The sequence below is a fragment of the Oryx dammah genome, unplaced genomic scaffold (assembly GCF_014754425.2).
Source record: "Oryx dammah isolate SB20612 unplaced genomic scaffold, SCBI_Odam_1.1 HiC_scaffold_4, whole genome shotgun sequence".
NCBI lineage: Eukaryota > Metazoa > Chordata > Mammalia > Artiodactyla > Bovidae > Oryx > Oryx dammah.
Genome location: NW_024070188.1, coordinates 16,330,674 through 16,353,373, shown reverse-complemented (window position 1 = coordinate 16,353,373; position 22,700 = coordinate 16,330,674). Strand labels below are relative to the sequence as shown.

At 34.7% G+C, this 22,700-nt stretch overlaps 1 protein-coding gene across 2 annotated transcripts in view; it reads left to right on the top strand.

The window, feature by feature from the left end:
* The window catches only part of HSF2 (heat shock transcription factor 2), a 39,492-nt gene extending 18,830 nt beyond the window's left edge, over positions 1-20,662 (top strand). The window contains exons 2-13 of one of the 2 annotated variants that reach the window (XM_040239021.1): positions 443-551; positions 717-844; positions 1,691-1,815; positions 4,044-4,119; positions 7,476-7,537; positions 8,455-8,542; positions 10,271-10,419; positions 10,844-11,083; positions 11,728-11,833; positions 15,905-15,958; positions 19,130-19,211; positions 19,634-20,662. In XM_040239021.1, coding sequence (XP_040094955.1) covers positions 443-551; positions 717-844; positions 1,691-1,815; positions 4,044-4,119; positions 7,476-7,537; positions 8,455-8,542; positions 10,271-10,419; positions 10,844-11,083; positions 11,728-11,833; positions 15,905-15,958; positions 19,130-19,211; positions 19,634-19,926 — 1,512 coding nt within the window. In that variant the 3' untranslated portion in view covers positions 19,927-20,662. The remainder of the gene's footprint in view (positions 1-442; positions 552-716; positions 845-1,690; positions 1,816-4,043; positions 4,120-7,475; positions 7,538-8,454; positions 8,543-10,270; positions 10,420-10,843; positions 11,084-11,727; positions 11,834-15,904; positions 15,959-19,129; positions 19,212-19,633) is intronic. The other variant, XM_040239022.1, reaches the window with a different exon arrangement.
* Positions 20,663-22,700: the final 2,038 nt, after the last annotated feature.

Genomic DNA, 22,700 nt, shown 5'->3' with positions numbered 1-22,700 from the left:
AATTCTCCTGTGGTTTTTCCTTTGATTGTACAAAGATATAATTATGTTTAACCAATAAAATACGGCATCTTTTCAAATTTTATCTCATCTTTGTCTTAATTCCATTGACTTTAAGACAGTGTTAAGTAATTATACTGGCTAGATAATGTATTTCTTTTTGTTTTTGTGTAGATGAAGGAAGTCTTTTTAATATTTAGCTATAGAGTCTGATGCATTTTTTGATTTGAGATGTACTTCTAAACTTCTGAGATTGACATCAAAATGCCCGGTTGCAGTTTGGAGCTTAATTGAAATTTAGAACTTCATTTCATTTTGTTTCTGTTGCTGTTAACAGGAACAGAATGATGGTCTGAGGTGTATGGAAGGGCTGCTGAGTTGTGAGGTTCATGTGTGTCACCTACTTTTGGAGGATCTTAACACTGATATTTTCAAATTTTTTCAGAATGGCCAGAGTTTTCTGGTTTTGGATGAACAAAGATTTGCAAAAGAAATTCTTCCCAAATACTTCAAGCACAATAACATGGCAAGCTTTGTGAGGCAATTGAATATGTGTAAGTAAGAACAACAGTTTAACTGGAGTACTGTCATCAGTCACTGATTAAACCATTTTCCTCCCATTGGGATGATAAAGGAAAATATATTCATAGAAGCACCATTAATTTTTAAGTTTTTTACTTTTGTCTATTTAACTTACCTGAATTTTGAATGTATTTCAGATGGTTTTCGTAAAGTAGTACATATTGATTCTGGAATTGTGAAGCAGGAACGAGACGGTCCTGTTGAATTTCAACATCCTTACTTCAAACAAGGCCAGGATGATTTATTGGAGAACATTAAAAGGAAGGTGAGTTATTGTTAACATGATTTAATTAGGGCGTTAATGTGTATTATACTTGGTCAAGACATATTTCATTTGTTGAAAGTAAAAATGTACTGAAATAGACAGATTTTGTTGGGGACAATTTAGCCTAATAATGCTTTAAGTATGCCCTCTATGTATTTTCTGATTTTTCCTCTGTGTTCAGCTGTACAGGGCTCAGTCTTTAAATACTTTTTTAGAGGGAAGGAAATATTTACATTCTGACTTAGGATAAGGAGTCAACTGTATTATGATGGCTCACTCCTTATAATTTAGCTTAAAAAACATACACTCCTACTAGAAAGTCAGCTGCTTAAAGGGTCTTTTTCTTTAATTCACTGCTGAATATCCTATGCCCAAGGTTAACTCCCATATATATGGTAGGTATTTAATAATAACATTTTTGAATGTATGATATCTTTTGCTGAAATGAGGTATTTTGGCTAAATCCACAAAGGGAAGTAGGGATAAAAGTGTAGTGAACCATGAAAGAACATGGCCTTAGTGTGCAGCTATTCTGTGTAAATTTAATTAAAAGTGGAATGTGATAATAAAGAGGCTTGGGGGAATTACAGGAAATTTGGCAGAAGGAAATTAAAAAAAAAAAAGCCCTTATTTGCTTCTGTTCGTAGAAACTTTTCCACATTGAAAATAAATAAATAGATTATTCCTCATCGTCTCTTTGAGCCATGAATGCTGTTATTTTCCTGGGCTTTTGGAACTAGATCTTACCTTCTTGACAGGGTATAAAACCGTTTATAACAAGAAAACTTTGAGTTATAACCACAGTGTTTAGTATTTGTTTAATTTCCTACATTTACTTTTTGAAAGGTTTCATCTTCAAAACCAGAAGAAAATAAAATTCGTCAGGAAGATTTAACAAAAATTATAAGTAGTGCTCAAAAGGTTCAAATAAAACAAGAAACAATTGAGTCCAGGCTTTCTGAATTAAAAAGGTAAAGTATTTCCAAATATAATCATCATAACGGGTTGGTGTTTGAGTGTGTGTGTGTGTGTGTGTGTGTGTTGAGGTTTGGAGGTTGGTGCTTTAGGTAACTAGATTATGTTGTTGGAGCCAAGATCAAAAACCATTTTTTTAAAGTATTAATTCCCTCTATTTTTATTGGTAGCCATAGACTTTACCCCAATATTATGTTTTCATGATGGTGGTGAAAAGAATATATAAACATGGGCAATCAAAACAATTTGATGCACAGTCTTACTGATGAAATAATAGATCATTAAGTTGGTGTAGGAAATTATGATTCTGTTTAGGTTGACTTTCATTTGTTCACACACATGTGAGGACCACAAGGCATAAAAACTACATATGTCACCTGTCCTTTCTTCTGTAGAAATTTCTTAAGACATTTTCTGTGTGGCCTATCTTTTAGGAAAAAGTAGGACACAAAAAATAGGGGAAAAAGGTCACAAGAGACTTGCCCTACTTGATACTTTACATAGTCTTGAGAAGGTCATGGTCATACTTTTTATCTACAGAAAATTTTTTTTTTTACTAGAATTTTTGGCACCATTATTCTAATGCCACATTAACAACTTGTATATAAAGTAGACCTATATTTCTGTTCTTAGTAAGTAGGTAGAATTCTCAATGTAAATAGGCACCAAGGTCTTAAAGAGCAGTTATTTTATGTATTGTCTCTCCCATTTGTAACATAGGTCATTAGTTTAGCTATTCTTAAGTATTTTCATTGAGAGTAACCTTGAACTTTGAGTCCTTTGTGAATAAGCATTAATTTTAAGCTTACTCATTCTGCATGTTTTATTTAAACTCTTATGTTGGTTTACTGTTTGTATCTTGTGTCTACTAAAGTGTCCTTTGACTCAGTTCCTTGAATCTCAGGTTTAGCTTTTAAGGCTTGGGATCCCAAATTTATCCTGTAAATCTTCATGGTAACCATTCTCCTACTTATCTTTAGTAGGCAAATGACAGTATATTTATATTTCTGAGTCAGAGAAAGTACAGTTATTAGTAAGTATTAAAATCTTATTTTCTATACTTCCATATTTAAATTCAGTATCTTTTGTAGTAGTCTGGATTGAGGAAGATTGCTTTTGTGTGGAAGTTAATTAACAAAAGAGCAAAAATTAAAGCATTTAATAGATGAATTCTTTCATGTCTTACTCAAAATTATCATTGCTATTAACATTTAATAACTGCAGTTTCCATAGAAGATGATGAGTGAGGGAAAAAATAAAGCTATTGCTACTGGACATGTAATTGGTTTGTAATGTATTTGTGTGTGTGTGTGCTTGCTTGTATCTGACACTTTGCAACCCCATGGGAGTAGCCCACCAGGCTCCTCTGTCCATGGAATTTTCCAAGCAATAATACTGGAGTGGGTTGCCATTTCCTTCTCCTGGGGATCTTCCCGACCCAGGGATTGAACCTCTGTCTCTTGCGTCTCCTGTATTGCAGGCAGATGCTTTACCACAGCGCCACCTGGAAAGTCTCTGTCATTATTCTGGTATGCCTTAAAACAAAACAGAACACATTTTTAATATGCTTTAAAAAAAACCAAACATTTATATGATTGTATTTGAGACAGATTTTTAGACTGTTTTATAGTCTTGATAGTAATCACTGATCATTGATCTTGGTAATCAACACTTACCAAATTGTCTGTATGATCTTGAGTAAGTCGTCTTAATTAGCTGAGTCTCAGTCTTCTCATCTATAAAAAAAGAGATGATTCTTTTCTTGACAGATTTTAGAAAAGTTTAAGTAATACACATAAAATGTTTAGAATAGTGCCTGGCGTAACAAGTGTTGAGTAAATGTCACTTTCTTTTAAGAATTGTTTCCTAAGCACAAGTCCAGAGTTCACATGGTAACGATATTTGAAAAGTTAATTTTTTAAACAAGAAATAATGAACCAGATTGTCAGAGGAGTAAATGGCCTACTATTTTATGGATGTAGGTGTGTGTCTTAGTTTTTGAATATATGTATTGCCACGAGTACAGGGTACTACTGTTAACGAAGTAAGGATTCTGCGTTGTGTCAAGGTTAGTTGCCATTCTGTGTAATTGAACCAAAATTTTCCTACTCTAACGAAGATACATAGTAAAAACTAGTTCATTTTTCTGGCGTTCTTAAAGATGTTGAGATCTGGCTTTTCTGACTGAATTTTTAAATTTTTTATTTTTGATGAATGATAACAGTGAGAATGAGTCCCTTTGGAAGGAGGTGTCTGAATTACGAGCAAAACATGCACAACAGCAACAAGTTATTCGAAAGGTGAGTTTTTTTCTCTGACTATAATCTGAATTTAATGAGTATCATTTTTGACCCTCAAAAAACCCTCTGTTGAATAGTCAGTGATTGATCTTAGTTTCTTACATATATTGAGTACACAGAAGTAAAACTATGAAATCAAGCCAAGTGTTACATGTTCTTTTGAATAAAAAAAATTTCTCATTAGCTAAATATAGTCATACTATACTTCCAGCTAATGTTTCTTTAGCTTTTAGTAAGATCTTTTGCCTGATATGACAGCTTTAATATACTTCATTCTTAGGGACATAGTTAATACACTACTAATTTTTTAACATGTAAAAGACCGAGTCAAATTTTTTGGTTTTGTTTTACTGTTTTTTACTCTAAAAGGCAAAGATACGGTCATGAAAGATGAATGACGAATATTTTTCAAAGCAGCCAAACAAAAAAATTAGTTATCAAAGTATGTCATTATTAGCCTGTGCAGAAAGGCAGTTAAGGTAGTGGTGTACTATAAATCCTAAATTTTAGTATCTGAGCTGAAAATTACTGGGGGAACTGAAAATCTTGCTGCATTGTGTCCTTGTGATTTAATCTTCTCATATCAGCTTTCATATGTTAATAAGAGGTGAAACATAAAAGTAATTAAGGCAGCTATTTTTTGCTCATGAGTAAACTGTACTCTTAAGTTTAAGCAACAGGTTTTATGGGGGGAGGGAGGGTGGGAGAGCTTCAGTTTGTTCCTACTCAGAGGCCATTAGCTAAAAATAGGAGTATGACTGAAAGGATCTGGATGTAGTGGAGAGGTTTAGAATACAAAGATGAATGGTAGCTGCCCCCTTTGGCCTATAGTCAGAATAGATAATGCTGATTTTTAAAAATAAGTTTCAGGGGAAGGTTGAATGTAAGATTCAGTTTTTATTGTTTAGTCCAAGCACATGTATTTTTATAATTTCCATAGTTGATTGCAACCTGAAGTCCTATTTAGGAATACCTGATTTTAAATAATAGATGTATCTTAACCTGTGCTTTATTTTTAAAAAATTTGTGTATCTTTCTCAGATACACAATACAAAATAATGTTTTGGTTAAATGTTAACTCATAATACTTCATAATTTGTTGCTTTTTCCTTGAAAGCAAGAATAGTTGGTAAAATACTTAATATTTCATTTTTTTCATGAAAGCAACCATTGTCTCCTCAAATTTGAGTTTGAACCTATGTGTTTTATTGGGGTTAGGAAGTTTCCATAATGCATAATAGATTGCTGATAATTTTTTCCCTGTTCCTGGAATTTGTTTCTAACTCTGCCATTTCCTCTTTAGCCTTGGATTAACTGGAATAATATATTGGAGGTATCTGTTAGAGAACTTGTCAGGTACAGAAGTCCAGTGATATAAATGTTAAATGCCTCATCTTCAGGAAACAGACTGTGTACAACATAGTGCCAAAGTGTCAAAAGAGAGCTGAAGCTTAAAACAGATTTCAGGAGAAATTGAACCAGCATTTCATGTTCTTATAAATTCCGCTAACTAATGCTTTTAGAATTTTCCCTAACAGTTTTTTATAAATTAACAAAAATAATTAAACTGTTTCATACATATCTTTAAGGTTAAATATTGTCTTTTCATCAGCTGTCAGCATTTCCTTTTAAACAAGTAAATTTAGTGGCTAACCTTCTTTGCATAGACTCTGTTGTTAAGTCACTAAGTCATGTCCCATTCTTCGTGACCTCCATGCCAGGGGGACATCATGCCAGGCCCCCCTGTGCCTCACTGTCTCCCAGAATTTGCTCAGGTTCGTGTCCATTGAATTGGTGATGCTGTCCCACTGTCTCATCCTCTATCGCCTCCTTCTTCTCCTGCCTTCAATCTTTCCCAGCGTCAGAGCCTTTCCACTGAGTCTGCTCTTCACATCAGGTGGCTAAAGTATTGGAGCTTTAGCTTCAGCTTCAGTCCTTCCAATAAATATTCATTTTGACTTATCTGTAGACACCACAGTTCGAAAGCATCATAGACTAATGCTGTCTAACTCTTCAATTAAAATATTTGTATTTTCTCTGTGGAAAAGTTAATATTGATTTTGGCAAGCTATTTAGTAGCCTCATTTGGGGGAAGAGTGTTCAATATTAAAGCTATACATTATGTGTTTTCAGTTGTCAATTCTCTTTAATCATGTAATTACATTTTATAAGCTTGTACAAGGAACTCTTCTGCAAAGATTCTAGATAGTAGTCAGTCTTTATTTATAGCTTTATTCATAGCATCTCAGTGATATACTGATTTTCACAGTTTACTTCTTTAACTCCTTTAGGCAGTACAATTTCAAGGCATACCCTGAACCAGTGATTCTCACATTCACATCAGTATCACCTGGAGCTCTTGCTAGTGAACAACACACATCGCTGGACCCTATCCTCAGAATTTTAGAGCATTTCTGGAGTAGGATAGATAATTTGAATGTCTAAAAAGCTCCTAGGCCAATACTGCTGGTCCATGGACTATATTTTAAGAAACACTGTCATAAAATATAAAAAATTGATTGCATGTCTGGATCTGTTTAATAGTTTTTTCTAAATTTAATGAGACTGAAGATCAGCTTCCTGTGATTGTCATCTGGAAGCTTTGACAGATGTTCAGTGTCTCAATAATTTTCTAGAATTAGCCAATAACTTTTGTAATTTGAAAACATTATGATCTGAGAGAGTTGGCAGTCTCTTTTGTTTCTAATTGTTACCCAGTACAAGAAAAATATCTGTCAAACATCAGTTTTCTTTTTTGCATCATAATCTTGAAAGAATTTTAAAAATAAGGATCTATATCCAGGCATGCTTAGTACTTATCACCAAGACAGATAATTGAACTGAATATCGGAGAGATAGGCGGATGGCAGGGGAGGAAGCTAGATATAGATATATATAGGAAGATGGATGTCCTGAAAGTGAAAGTGAAGTTGCTCAGTTGTGTCCGACTCTTTCCGACCCCATGGACTGTCCTACCAGGCTCTTCCATCCATGGGGTTTTCCAGGCAAGAATACTGGAGTGGGTTGCCATTTCCTTCTCCAGGAGATCTTCCCGACCCTGGGGTTGAACCCGGGTCTCCCGCATTGTAAGCAGACACTTTACCATCTGAGCCACCAGGGGTACCTCTATATCTTAAGTAGCAGCAACTTTATCACAGGTTATTCTGCCTGGAAGCTGGTATTTTTTTTTAGGTATCATTATAAGATGCATCCAAATTTAAAGTGTTATTAAATGTGAAAGCTTATGTGACTAAGAATAGAGGACATATAGTACCTGAATTAATTTTATAAGACTTGTAATGTAGATGGAAGAATTAGGAATCTGTGATGGGATATTTCCTGTATTTTCCTTTTAGATCGTCCAGTTTATTGTTACATTGGTTCAGAATAACCAACTTGTGAGTTTAAAACGTAAAAGGTAAGTTTTTTTGATAATTCATTTTCACCTATCTGTAGACAACCAAACATGTTAGAATTTAATCATGAATGGCCTTTATTTGCTTAATATGCCTGTTGTCCCAGATGAACGGTCCTCCCTTGTGTATTATCTTTCAACATTTCAAGAGTGGCGTTGTTTCTACGATAGTCATCTTGTGTTTTTGAGAGATCAGGATAGCCTGAATGGTCATTTTACGTACATATGGTTGATAATTCATTTTTCATTTACATTAGCAAATTATTATAGTATTAGAAGACCTCATGAGAGAAACTGTTAAAAGAGGATACATGCTGAAGAGAACAAAAAATTTTTACTTGTTTAAATTTTTATCTCGTGTTTAATCCATTCATAAGGGTCTTTAAAAACCTGTGTATTGATGATGGGTTGTAATACCCATAAATATGAATAACTACGTTTGTCACAGTTAAAACAAGAAAAACAGTGGACAGAGGAATAGGAGAAGGAGAAAAAGATTAAAAAGATTATCTTGTAAGGCTGAGGATTTTAGCAGACCTTGTTTATCCTTACAACTTATGCTGTGAAAATAACTGCTTCTACTAATTTTTTGTGATACTACCTTTTTTTTTTTTTTAAACTATGTAAGTACTGTAAAGAGTTAATGTAGTTCAGTCACAATGAAGTGTATTTGGGGAGAGTAATTTATTATGTTTATTATAACAGTACAGAAGAATGGAGAAATAAAAGTCCTAGACACACTCATCCCCCACTTTCTATTCTTAAGATGTAATATTTTTCAAGAATTTCTTTGACCCTTATTGAAATTTTTTATTCATTGTTAAAGTGAATGTGTTTATATGTGGGTAAATTATTAGAAGCAACCTAAATTCCTTGTATGTTTGCTTTACCAAACTTCATATATATCCTCTGATTTTCAGGCCTCTACTTCTGAACACTAATGGAGCTCAAAAGAAGAATTTGTTTCAGCACATAGTAAAAGAACCAGCTGATAATCATCATCATAAAGTAATTTTTCAAATTCTGTTCTCTATTTATTATCTCTAACTAAATTTTATACAGCTGTATCTCATGCATTTAAAAAAGTTTACTGAATAATCTTAACTGCTCATCCTCCAGCTTTTAAAAATTGTGACTTTTTTTATTATTTAATTTAGATTATTTTTAAAAATAAACTATTACACATACAATTGTCTTAGTTGCCTATTTCCAAGTTCGTTTTTCTTTCCCTCTCAGTCTCGCCTCTCATCCAGAGATAAATCACTATCTTGAATTAGTATTTATTATTCCCATGACTATTTGATGTGTGAATCCATGAACAGTATTTAGTATTATGTTGTATACCTCTGTTGTGAAAGTCTGCTTAGTCGTGTCCAACTCTTGTGACCCAATGGACTGTAGCTCTCTAGGCTCCTCTGTCCCAGACAAGAATACTGGAGCACGTTGTCCTTTCCTTCTCCAGGGGCTCTTCCCAACCCAGGCACCAAACCTAAGTCTCCTGCATCGTAGTTGCAGGCGTATTCTTCACCATCTGAGCCACCAAGGAAAGCCTGTATATGTCTAAACTTTATACAAATATTATTTTGTACATAGCCATTTGCAGTGTGGCTTTTTTCACTTGGTCTTTTGTGATTTATTAAACATAGAGATTTAGTTCATCTTAACTACTCTGTGGGATTAATTGAATATTATGATAATGTAATTATGTACTTGTCCATTGGTTATTTTAAGTTTTTTCCAGCTTTTACTATAAATATACACAGACTAGACTCCTTTAGTATAGCAACTGCAAAATATATTTTTGTTTACTTTAATTTTTATTACAAACTCTCTGGATAAATTATCAAACTTATACCCAGTTGAAGATGAGTTGAATCCAGGTTTATTAATATCTGATTATCATTGTAACTTTAAAGTCCTAGAATTCTGAATACTGTTTTAGATTTATTAGGGTGTTGAGATTTTTGTTCTCAGGCAAGTTAGAGTCACCCAACTATCTGGTTCCTCTTCCCAGTGTTTCTAAATAATCAGTGATACCTGTTTTTAGGATTGAAGATTAATGTAATGGATGAAGATTTCATAATTTAATTTGATTTATATTTTATGCCTCCCTATTATCTAGTGTTGAAATTGATAGAATTTTGCATTATAATAATTACTGAAGTTTGCTCTGAAGAAATGAATGCTTTTTTATTAATGTACCTATGGTCTGAATATATCTGTAGCTGAATTAAAACAAAAAAATCATTGCTAAAAAGCCAAACTGACATCTAGCTGTAGGATAGTTGAAGTGGTTTTTTTTTTCCCTGTTAAAGAAACCATCTAATGAGTCAGAATAAAACGTGTCTAATGAGAGTAGCTGAAGATGATATAATCACCAGCCCAGTGGCCATCTGGTTATGCTTGAGATTTCTGAATTCCTAAGCTTTTCAACTCTTTGGGTATAAGAAATACTTTAAAATTTGAAGATCTTTTCTTAGAAACATTCTGAGGTATGTCATCTTTACAGCCCCTTACAGTGAAAGAAATAGTTAAGTAGCATGCAGATAATACACTTTATACCTTTGTGAATTGGTACTTCTAATACCAATTTACTGTATAAGTCCCATAAGGGCAGAGAAAATATGTTTTGCTTACTATTGTATCTCAAAGCCCAGTTACCATTTTTTAAATGATACGTTGTTTGGTAGTCAAAATAATTTGTTTTCTGATATATTTTCTACCTGATTTTTTTAGGTTCCACACAGTAGGACTGAAGGTTTAAAGTCGAGGGAGCGGATTTCAGATGATATCATTATTTATGACGTTACTGATGATAATGCAGATGAAGAAAATATCCCAGTTATTCCAGAAACTAATGAGGATGTTATATCTGATCCCTCCAAGTAAGGAGATTGTGAAGTAACATTTATGAAAATAATACTTTTCTTAACAGATCTAAATTTAAAACTACTTTATTCTTTGATGAACTAATATCTCAGCCATATTTTAATTGTTGAACTGAAAAATTAAGCCAAATTATTCGACCAAGTACCTCCCTCTTTCCAGTGAAAAGACTCTCAGCAAAAAGTAATGAGAATTCTCATTTTTAAGGTTTGGAGTTTAAGACCTTTAATTGAGTCTTTGTTCTCTTACATTGTATGAAGTATGAATATTTGTCGTTAAACTACACACTCAAGAAAATTAAACCTTTTGTCAGGTGCTTTGCTGGGGATAGGGGGAGAGTTTCCCTAGAGAATGACTGGATAGGGTGAATTGATTGAAATAGTCTGAAAATGTAATTGGCTATTTCTCACATTGCTAATCTAGCTGTAGCCAGTACCCTGATATTGTCATTGTTGAAGATGACAATGAAGATGAATATGCACCTGTCATCCAAAGTGGAGATCAGAGTGAACCAGCCAGAGAATCCCTAAGTTCAGACAGTGATGGCTCCAGCCCTCTCATGTCTAGTGCCGTCCAGCTAAATGGCTCATCTAGTCTGACCACAGAAGATCCCGTGACCATGATGGATTCCATTTTAAATGATAACATCAATCTTTTAGGAAAGTGAGTACTCGTCTGGATGCTGTTTAAATTTATTTGCATTCTTTTTTACTTCACATGTTCTTTTTCTTTTCGAATGATTTTACTTTCAAGTTATGAACCTAGGTAGTCAACCTTCTATTTTGGTCTGGACTGACCTCTGCAAATGTTATTTTGAGAAAGCTTTGATTATTCCAAGAGCAGTTTGGGATTTTCTTGTCATTTTATTAGATTTATTTAATGAAATACTTGTTTTTGAATGTCTTCAAGGTGTGTGTGTGTTTGTGTATTTTTGTTTTTGTCAGGACTATGGAATAATACAATCTCTTAAGGAGCTTATTCATAGTATAAGAAAACAAGTTAGTAGCAAAGACCAGTAATAAGAGGTGAAACATTTTATAATTTATAATACAAAGGAAAAAGATAAAGTCAGACTGTGTTATTGCAGAATTTTTTTCTTTAAAAACTAAAGTTTTATATAAAGGCTATAGGTTCTCAATTAACTGAATTTTTGAATCCTAAGTTCTGAATAGAATCTCTTAAGATTAAGAATTGGTAAGGATTCAGCAGTTGCTAGGAATATTTTGCCTAGCAAGTTTGCAGTGTGATTATAAACATAAAAGCCAGGAAACGTATATTTGATTTTTTTTTGGATATCTTTTCCTTAGGGTTGAGCTGTTGGATTATCTTGACAGTATTGATTGCAGTTTAGAGGACTTCCAAGCCATGCTGTCAGGAAGACAGTTCAGCATAGACCCAGATCTCCTGGTTGATGTAGGTACTTTGAATATTCTTTGTTGTACTATCAGTTTATGTATATGTGAATATTATTTATAAATCAGTGCATCATTTTCTTGAATTCTATACTGTTTTTGCATTTCATTTATTTTAAATGAAATGGTTTTGTTAGAATGGACAGATGGTTTCAGGACAGTGAAGGAGGATGATCACTATTTGTCTCTGAGTAGAAGTTCAGTTAATCCCTCTGTAACAACATATCAACTCTTTTCAAAAGTACTGTTAAATCCAGGTCTTGTCTGGACTTGTTGCTGTGTTATATTTTGCTCTGGAATAAATTGTCATTGAATAGAAATTAGTAGAAATTTGTAGAAAAGATCATGGAGACACTTCTCAATATTTGGGAATTAATTTTTCAGTCAAATGTAGTATACATTGTCATATTTGCTGTTTTTAAACATTTTTTATATTTTGAGTCCCAAGATTCCCCCATTCCAGTCCTTGCAAGCACCTGTATGAACTTGATTCCAGTGTTGTCTGGACTTTGAATCCTTGTCTATCATTTTTGGCACTAACCACCTTCCTTGCTTTCTTTTCTCTTGTTCCTACCACTCCTGTCTCCCTTAGCTAAAGATTCCTATGTGGCCTGGTCTTATCCAGAAGAATCTTGTTCTTTCCTCTATTTCCATTTTCTGTTGTGTTTTTTTCTTGAAAACTTTTGTTCCTTTTTTTTGGTATATTTTTCCCTTAAAATGCAGCTTCTCTCACATCAGAAGATTCTGTACCTCTGAGCCACCTGGAAAGCGTTGTTAGTGTCAGATGACTGTTACTTTTCCTAAATGATTAGTGCCTCACAGGACGGATTTCACCTTTTTAGAAGAACCCCTTTCCATGTTACTCTCTAGTAAATTTAACATCCACACTAATAACTTGACAGCCCTTCTTCATTCTACGGTCTTTGTTCCCAGTCTGAATTTAGAGACCTTTTAGAGTATCTGTCCCTTACGTCACATAGAAGGAAATAAAATCCTATAATTCTTACTCTCTACAAATCCTCTGTCTTCAACTAGGTCATTTAACTTTGGAACAGTTAGCACATTCTTTTGTCCTCACGACCTTATCTAGCCAATTCTTCCCTATTCACAGAGCATAAGTCACCATAATTCACCATGCCCTAGTCCTCTCATCAGCTGTACAGTCTCATATACTTTCTTCTTAGAAAGTAAGTACCTGTTTCCTCTTTAAAGCCAGTTTGTACACCTGCCCTCTGCCACTCTATTTTTCTATCTCTAGCCTTGATCTTTCCCAACTGCCTTTAGTAGGTACAGGTAATCTCCATCTTATAAAACGTTTTCATGTGTTGTTCTGCTCGTTTACCATTCTGCTCCTCTAATCCTTATACTCCAAAATTGTACAAATGAGTGGTTGTGTTTGTTATTTTTTTTATTCCATATTTTCTTTTGAAGTTCTGGATTTTCTTGACATATATATATGTATGTCAAGTAAATCTGACAGTAAATATCTTTATTTACTCAAATTCTATGCTGCCTTGGTTTACCTATTGTAAATAGGCTGCAACTTTTTTTCACCCTAAATTAGGCCACTGGGCTAGTGGAAGAAGGTTTGTTTTGAATCAGACAGATTTGGGTTCCATTTTTGGCTCATGTTAATTACTAGCTATGTTATTAATCTTGGAAAAATTGACCTCCCTTGCTCAGTTTCCCCATCTGTTAAATATGGCTAATGCCTGACATGAAGGGCTTTTGTAAAGATTATAAATAATTGACACTATTATTATTTAACACTAATGATTTTCTTCCATAGAACTTTTTATGTTGATTTTAAAGGCACTGGACCTCTTTGTTCTGTTCCTGTGTCCCTAACCATTCTGTTTCTTCTAAGAGCTTTTCTTTTTCTTGCTGTCTTACACTTGTGGTTATTCCTCAAAGTACCCAGTCTTTTATCCTGTGTTTTTCTGCCTCTTCTTTTTTCTGTCTTGCCTCTCAAGGGATTTTGGCTTGTAGGATTGCTCTCAAAAGTGTATCTCCAGCTCTTAATATTTTTTGAAGTAAACTTCTCTTGAATTCCAATTCCATGCCTTTGGGGTCATCAGTTACATCTTGCCTTAAATTATTTGTGTTTAACACCAAAATTTTGTTTATTCTCTAAAGTAGCTACCTTTTAGTTTTATTTTCTGTAGTGGTATCAGACTTCTCTTTACTGACACAGGATAATAATCTCCCCATTTACCAAGTAGTGTGTATTTTCCAAAATAGCATTCACAAACCACACCTACTTTCTGTTTCCACTGTTGCCTTCCCCATCTAAGACCTTCACTGTTTCATTCTTGAATTATGAGGTGTTGTTATAAATGAAAAATTACTCATAAGTTGCATTGTTCTCTGAAATGGAAAAGATAAGTATATGTGTGAATAACTATACTGAGAAGTTCATGGGTTCTTGCTGCAGAGTTCAGTACTAAGTGACACAATGTGGAATCAGTAGGAGAGACTTGACCTTGGAATTGAACCGTGTCAGTTCCTCATATATGATCTACTTTTTCCTACTTGAGACCATGCGTCTGCTAGGAATACATGAAGGTGTCCCGAGTCAGCGTATAGGGGGTTGGGGCCAGGGAGGAGAGAGCAGCTTATACTGCTGGTCCTCCTCAGACGCTACTCTGAGTAGGAACAAAATCTGGTCAGGCCTCCGAGGCGTGTGCAAGCTGAGCTGGTGGAGACTGGCAGTGACGTGTATAGTTACCTGCCTAAAGGTAAGAACCTGAGCTGTTGCTTCTCCCTGGATCAGTAGGTGGTATGAAAGTAGGGAAAGTGAATGAAAGGAAAGGAAGAGCTGAGGATATTTTTAGGGCCACAGTGAATGTGGAACTTCAAAGGAGAGGAATGAGTGTCTATAGAGGGTGAAGGAGCCTCTGCATTTCATTCTGTCCTGCAAACCATTTGGTGTGCTCATTCTCTTAAAATGCTTTAGTCAGTATATTTCATGACTCAGGCCACTCCCAAGACACTTACTGTGGACAGAATGTCCTGTCCATTGGCCTTGCCTTATTTTTTAAAACCTTATGTATACAACTTAACTATTCAAGTCAGAACTTCTGTGTCATTTGGACTAGTCATTTCATTTGTAGAACTTACGTCACAACCATTTCTTCTCTATTGTTGCTAATGCTGTATGACATCCTCTCTTTTCTGGGTCCTAACCATTTTCCAGGAACTGATACATGTCACATAGTTTTATCAATACTTTTTGTTTCACCCTATTTTATTTTCTCTTTCTCTTAGCTCCTTAGTACTTTTGAGCCCCACCATCCATTAATTATTATAATACTGGATTGTATCTGATCATATGTTGCTATTTGATGTTGTTCTTATCTTGCCTTTTAGATTGTAAGCTCCTGGAGAGCAGATATAGTGTCATCTTTTATTCTTCATGATGTCAAATATTTCTTAGATGCTCAGTAAATCCCTGTGGAAGGGATGACTTAGAAGCTTATGACCTAAACAAAAATTATGTTTGTAAAGTGGCTGGTCTCAGGAGTGCAGTAAGCAGTGGTCTTAGCATCTGTGGCTTCCCTTGCTATGTGGCTTCCCTTGCTATGTGAAATAATCAACGTGGAGTTATACCATTTGATCAGTTCACTCCACCTGAGGTGTAATTTAGGAACCATTCTCATAGAGCAGATTCTGTACAATTATCACATAATTAACAGGTTAGTGAAGGATCATTGTAAGGGCAAAGAATTCAGCCCCGGTTGCCATTTAAGGCTGAAGGCATTTAGGGAGGAAAAAATAAATGAAGGAGAGGGGAGGTGGGAAAACCACCATTTGTCTCAAGTGATTTACCCTACTGCTGTTATAGGGTAGAAATTCTTAGAACATCTAATGCATGGGCTAGCTTGCTCTGCTTTTGTTTGTTTTTCTTTCTGCTTTCTTGCTTTTCTCTTCCAAACTTGTTTTACTATATGGAAACTTCCTAGTGCAGGAACTACATCTCTTCACCCTACATAGCTGTATAAAATTTTGAACACACAGTTAAATTTTTTAAAATACTTTTTAAACTTATCATCTTTCTTGTTTGGTCTTTCAGCTTTTCACTAGTTCTGTGCAGATGAATCCCACAGATTACATCAATAATACAAAAGTAAGTTTTAATTCATGTTGCTCAGGACCCATAGCTGTAAGAATTGAAAAAAAAAAATCCTAGTAAATAGAGAGCAGTGTCACTCCCAGTTACGAAAAGCATTTTATATTCTTACCTAATACATGTAATCGAGATAATAAAATTCTAGATAAAAAATTCGCTTTTGGTTATGGGGTGAATCATTGCCCAATTCTTCTGTGCCTTGTGCTGTTAAATGTGAATGTGAAATTAGCATTCAACATGCTGGAAGATAAACTGACTAAATTTGGCATACTTAGGTATATTGCTGAAAGAAATTATTAAAATACGATTTCATGTTTTGATGTCTTCATTTTACATTCTTATTCCATCTATAAATAACAACTCAGCATTTTTGTTGAAATTTAAGGGTATTCATATTGGAAACAAGTTCCTTCATTTTATTAGCGTATAGTAAAAACATATATATTATTTGTAGGGAAGCATTTGTATTATTTGTAGGGAAGGCAGGTTGAATCAGTGAAGTATGGATTTGGGACTTTTTTAAGGGGAGTTTTTATTTTCTTAACCATAGTAACTATAGTTGGAATTAGCACTAGTTAACAGATTCTTTAGAACTGGTTTTCATTGAGTAATAAGGATAATATCAAGTTATTAGAGTGGACATTTAGAAATCATTCTGTTACTTTGTATGACTTATTGTCTTGAGTAGGTGTATACTTCATTTATCTTGTATTTATACCAAATCATTTCATAATTCCTATTTTTCATTGAATAAAAAGGTAAATCAGTTCCCCTGAAATTTGTACAAATTCTTTAGTAGAATCAAAATTTAATTTTTATTTTTGTTTTTAATAAAAAATGAACATGTATCTAATAAATATGAGGTATTAGAGTGAGGAGGTGGAATTTTTCTAACTATTGTCATGTGTGAGGATAGCCTCACCACATTTTCAAAGTTATAGCTTGGGTAACTTAAAAATTGAAGGTACTTGTAAATTTTTGAACTAGGAAGTTGGTTATATATTCAGTATTTGGATGGTTTATATCAGGGGTTGGCATACTTTTTCTCTGAAGACTAAGTATTTTTGGCTTTCCAGGAAGCCAGGTATTCTCTTTCACAACTACTAAGGTCTGCAGAATCAACCATAGTAGACAGCACGTAAAAGAATATGTGTGGCTGTGCTTCTGTAAAACTTTTTAAGAAACAGGTAGAATGCTGAATTTGGCATGTGGATTATAGTTTGCCTAGGTTTATATTATAAGAATCTATGGACCGCAATCTGATTGTGTTTTAGTAAGACAGTATTACTGAATGTTAGACCTTAGGTTGAGTGAACAAGGACCATGCATATGTTTAGTGAATGTGCTGTACTGTTTGTTTATTGTTAGACATTAAGGCATTCTCTGTTCTTGGGTCATCTTGTTCCCAAAAGCTTTCAGGAATAACAGTTAAGTGGCAAGTTTGCATATTCTCTGCAATACTGTTAGTTCAGTTGCTGAGTCATGTATGACTCTTTTTGCAACCCTATGGACTGTAGCCCACCAGACTCTTCTGTCCATGTGATTTTCCAGGCAGGAATACTGGAGAGGGTTGCCATTTCCTTCTCCAGGGGATCTTCCCGACCCAGGGATCGAACCATGTCTCCTGCACTGCAGGTGGATTCTTCACCACTGAGCCACTTGGGAAGCCCAAATTCTGTAGTATTCTACAATACATTAGGAAAATTAAAATTGAGAGTGACTTTTTATCATGTTTTAGAATTCCGATTAATTTTAAATAATTGGCACATCAGCTTTCATTCCCTTGCCGGTGACAAGTATTGTACAATGTGTGTTAAAGCACTCTTTGCTAATGAATCAGTATGCAGTATAGCAATCTCAGTATAGCAGTCTCAGTGGCCGCTAGGAATAAGCACAAATTTGCTTGGGAGATGAAACCCATTTGTTTTCCTGGTTCTCATATTAGAATAACAAGAGTGGCATCCTTGAAAAATACATATTTAGGGCTTCCTAGGTGGTGCTAATGATAAAGAACCCACCTGCCAATGCAGGAGACATAAGAGACCTGGGTTTTATCCCTGGGCAGGAAGATCCCCTGGTGGAGGAAATGGCAACCCACTCCAGTATTCTTGCCTGAAGAATCCCATTGACAGAGGAGCTTGGCAAGCTACAGTCTGTAGGGTTGCAAAGAGTCAGATACAACTGAAGCAGCTTAGCACAGGAACTAGAAACACAAAGAAAATATTACTGCATTAATGCTTTTTTTATTGTGAATGCTAAATGAGAAATAATTTGGGGGGAAGTTTTAAGTAGTTTTTATTATGTCATGAAGTTATTATCATCTGTAAATTTTGGAAATTTGTACTGCTTAATTTTATGTTGATATCAGGGAAATTATAGGAATTAGTATGTTTGTTACACCGTATATAATTTACAAGCAGGCAGATATCTGGGACTTAACAGCTATTCAGGAAAAATTGTGAACGTCAGCACCTCAGTTTGAACATGATTGAAAAGAGCACTGAAGAACTTAACGTTAAAGATTTAATTCCCTTACAGTCAGGTGTAAGGAGAGAAGACAGTATCAAAAGAAGTAATTTAAATGACAGAAAAAGAACTGAAAGAGCCACAAAAAGGAAATGAAGAAATACCACCTCACATTTGAGGCTTCCAAATATAAATAGTTTTAAGGATGTCATCATGTCATCCTGGGCTACTATAAATATGTTTACTTATGCTGAATATTCTGTTTGTGAGCAAAAAGAAATGTGTAATACATTTTAAGTCAAAACTGTTTAAAATTGTTTAAAGAATTAGCTCTTCATTAGCAGTTTGAAACTAGCCATCTTTGATTCATTACCATCTTCCACTCTTGAGAAATTCTGTCTGTTCTACTGTTGAAATGCCCTCCTTTTTTGTACTTACTGTCATCCTAGTTCAAGTTCTTTGTTTCATCCACTTGGTGACAGCAATAGTTTTCTTAGCCAGTTTGATTACATCTACTCAAATCTCTCTCTCTCTCTCTCTCTCTCTCTCTCTCTAGTTCATCTCTCCTGATGCTCCCCTTTCCCATGAATTTCAGAGAACATACCAGTATTCTTATATTGTACCAATTTTAAATGTTTTGCTGTTTTTCAGGAACATAAAAAATATGAGACAAGGATTTTTATACTATTTTTTCTCTTTTAGTCTGAGAATAAAGGATTAGAAACCAAGAACAATGTAGTTCAGCCAGTTTCAGAAGAGGGGAGAAAATCTAAACCCAAAACAGGTAGGTGTAAATGTAGTTATTCGTTTTTTAAAATTAAAGTTTCTATTTAGAAACTAATGTGAGCAAAGGAAGATTTTGCCATGCTTAATTATTGAACATGGATATGTATTAGTCTTTGTTTTATTCATAACAAATCAAGGTTCCAGCATATAAAGGAAATTGGTGTGGTGATAGTTCTTAAAGTTTGTAATTTCCTGCCCTGTTTAACTTCAGAAGAACTGAAAGAACCCTCATTTCTTAATTAGGGAAGACTACATTTTCTGACTTAAATATTTTTAAATTTACTGACACAAAGTATCGTGTTTGACTGTATATAAGGGTAATGATTGCACATATGCACATCTACTTCCGTTTTTTCCACCTTTAGCTTGAACTCTGTATAAGCTGGTGGTAAAAGAGCATTTTTCTTATCTTCATTATAGATAAGCAGCTTATCCAGTACACTGCTTTTCCACTTCTTGCATTCCTCGATGGGAACCCTGCTTCTTCTGTTGAACAGGGGAGTACCGCATCGTCAGAAGTTATGTCCTCTGTAGATAAACCCATAGAAGTTGATGAGCTTCTGGATAGCAGCTTGGACCCAGAACCAACCCAAAGTAAGCTTGTTCGCCTGGAGCCATTGACTGAAGCTGAAGCTAGTGAAGCCACACTGTTTTATTTATGTGAACTTGCTCCTGCACCTCTGGATAGTGACATGCCACTTTTAGATAGCTAAATCCCCAAGAAGTGGACTCTATGTGTATATATTCATCAAAATGATGAACTATTTATTTTAAAGTATCATTTGGTACTTTTTTTTGTAAATTTCTTTGTTTCATTTTATCAGATAACTGTGGAATCAAAAGCACCTTTTGCTTTTCTCACTAACCACCCACTCTTGCAAAGCTTTCAGGTGTTACTCAATTATGTAGGTACATAAAGATTTGATGTGTTAAATCACATTATTGGCATATCTTTAAGTTGGATTCAAATGGCCATTTTTCTCCAGTTACACTAAATTGGATTTCTTTTTTACGTATATGTTCATTAACCCCAGTTAAACTTTTCGTTTGTTTGTTTTACTTGTTTGATGCTGTCTTGTTTGCATTGAGTGTAAGTCACTATAACTAATGGTAGAACTCCTAAAGCTTTCTCTGTTCCAGTTGCTTTTATTGAGTATTTTTCACATGGCTTCTTTATAAAACTGGGAACATAAAGTGCCTGTATCTTGTAAAACTTCATTTGTCTCTCTTGGTTCAGAGAAGTTCATTCATGTTCAAAAGGAAGGCAACATATACTTGAGTGCTTGCTGTCTGATACAGTTTCAGCTGCATATATTATAGACAGAAGGGGATGGGATGGTGTCAACCCATCCAGCTCACTGGACTAGTTTTAAGTAAAAGTTTTCTGGTTTGTTTTGTGTTTTTTTGAAGCATACTATTTAGTAAAATAAATATTATGAATGTTGCGTATCTAGTGTCTGTTACGTGTCTTCTTTGGAGTGACATCCACATGTGAGTCTTTCTTTTTCATATGAAGTAGGTAGATGTAGACTGTGAGCTTTGTCTGTTGTCCATTATTCTAAACATGAATCATACCAAGCTCTTTGTGCCTCATCTCAGAGGATAGGTTGTATTGCAACAAGGAGGAAAATATCAAGGAGGAAAATATAATGACTCCAAATTTAATGTGTTTTAAGTTCTTTGTTTAAAAATTATACTGGCTTACTTTCTATGTTTCTAATAAAGAATTGAGAAAAGTATGCTTCCAGTTGTCCAGATTTAGGTATGAACATTATCACTGGATGCAAAGTGCCTTTTAATTTTCACCTTGAGAGAAAAGAGAAACAGTTAAATCACTTTTTTCCCTTTGAAACATTTGCTTAGAAGGATTAGAGAGACTTAATGCAAGGCCAGAGAACTATCACCTGAAGAATTCTACCTTCGAGCAGAGAACTGGAAGCAGGGAGCTAGTATCTGAACGCTTTTTTAAATAGGGCTGTTTGATGAGAAATTACAGAGATGGCTTTCCTTATTGGCTATAGACTCTCTTTTAGGATCTTGGAATTTCTCATACATGATAGAAAAATTCAAATAAAGCCTAGCACAGAGGGGTAAGAAATCCTTCCTTAGCAGATCCTAAAATACTTGGCTCTGACAGTGGGATCTTGGTGAACAAATTCAAGAACTCAAAACAGTGTTCTGCATAAAGTGCCAAGAGTTACAGGAGAGAGCGCTTCAGAGACTTTTTCTTTTTCCCTTCCTTTCATCACTGGGGGATATGATTAAGTTTCTTCTCCTTTAAGGATAACTCTAGAAGTATTTTAAAAATAATTTTGAAAACCTTGTATCTCCTAGTACTTTTTAAGGCGACATTTAAACTTTTTCATCTTAAGTATGGTAAAGCATCTGCCTACAATGCAGGAGACCTGGGTTCGATTCCTGGGCTGGGAACATCCCCTGGAGAAGGAAATGGCAACCCACTCCAGTATTCTTGCCTGGAAATCCCATGGACGGAGGAGCCTGGGAGGCTACAGTCCCTGGGGTTGCAAAGGGTTGGACACGACTGAGCGACTTCACTTTCACCTTAAGTAGCCAGGAGGAATTTAGGATACTGTTAATACTGCCATTTTAAAAAAGTTACATGCTTTTAAATGTATATCTAAATACCATAGTGATTTGGTGTTCATCATTATCCATTCTACTTCCTCCGAAGAATTTTATACTACTTTTATTATGCATGATAGTCATACATTGACAGTAATTGTTGCACTTCTCTGCAACTAAATTGGAAATTACTTCCTGTAACCTTAAAATTCCAAGCATTAAAGTTTGTCTCCAATTATAAATACACAGTTGATCACAACAGTATAAAGGTATGTGGCAGAGACTGTTAACTGATTGCTGAACCATTTCATATCATGCAGTTGTGTTATCTCCATCTTTATAAACAGGGTAGCTATGTAACTGAATTCTAATAAATCAGGAAAAGCAGTGTTCAGAACTTACAGGTCTGGTCTGAAATTTCCCCCATGCAACCCTCCTCACCTTTTACTCATCTGCTAGCTTGATGCAGAGGAGTATGTGGCTTCTGAGTATACACACAAGAAGGAGGAAACTTGGCTTCCTGGATCACCACTTACAGGAGAGCCATCCATCAATCTTGGATATTCCTTTAGATTTCAGGTGAGGGGGGAGCAAACCTTTATTATGTTCTACCTCTGAATTTTGGGGGATTGATCTGTTAAAGAGATTTCACTGTTCACTAAGGTAGTTTAAATTTTGAACTGTTAACATAAAAAGTAAAAATTTATCAGAAATACATCTTTTTGTGGGGTGAACAGATCTCAGGGACTTTTTTCCCGAAATGTTTTATTATCTGGCAGTAGGTTTATAATATTAATATATTAAGAGCATCAATTTGTTTTTATCAAGTCCGAAGGAACCTTTTTAACACACACAAAAAAGATGAAAATAGAAGGAATTTTGTTCCAGCAATGTCACCAAATAT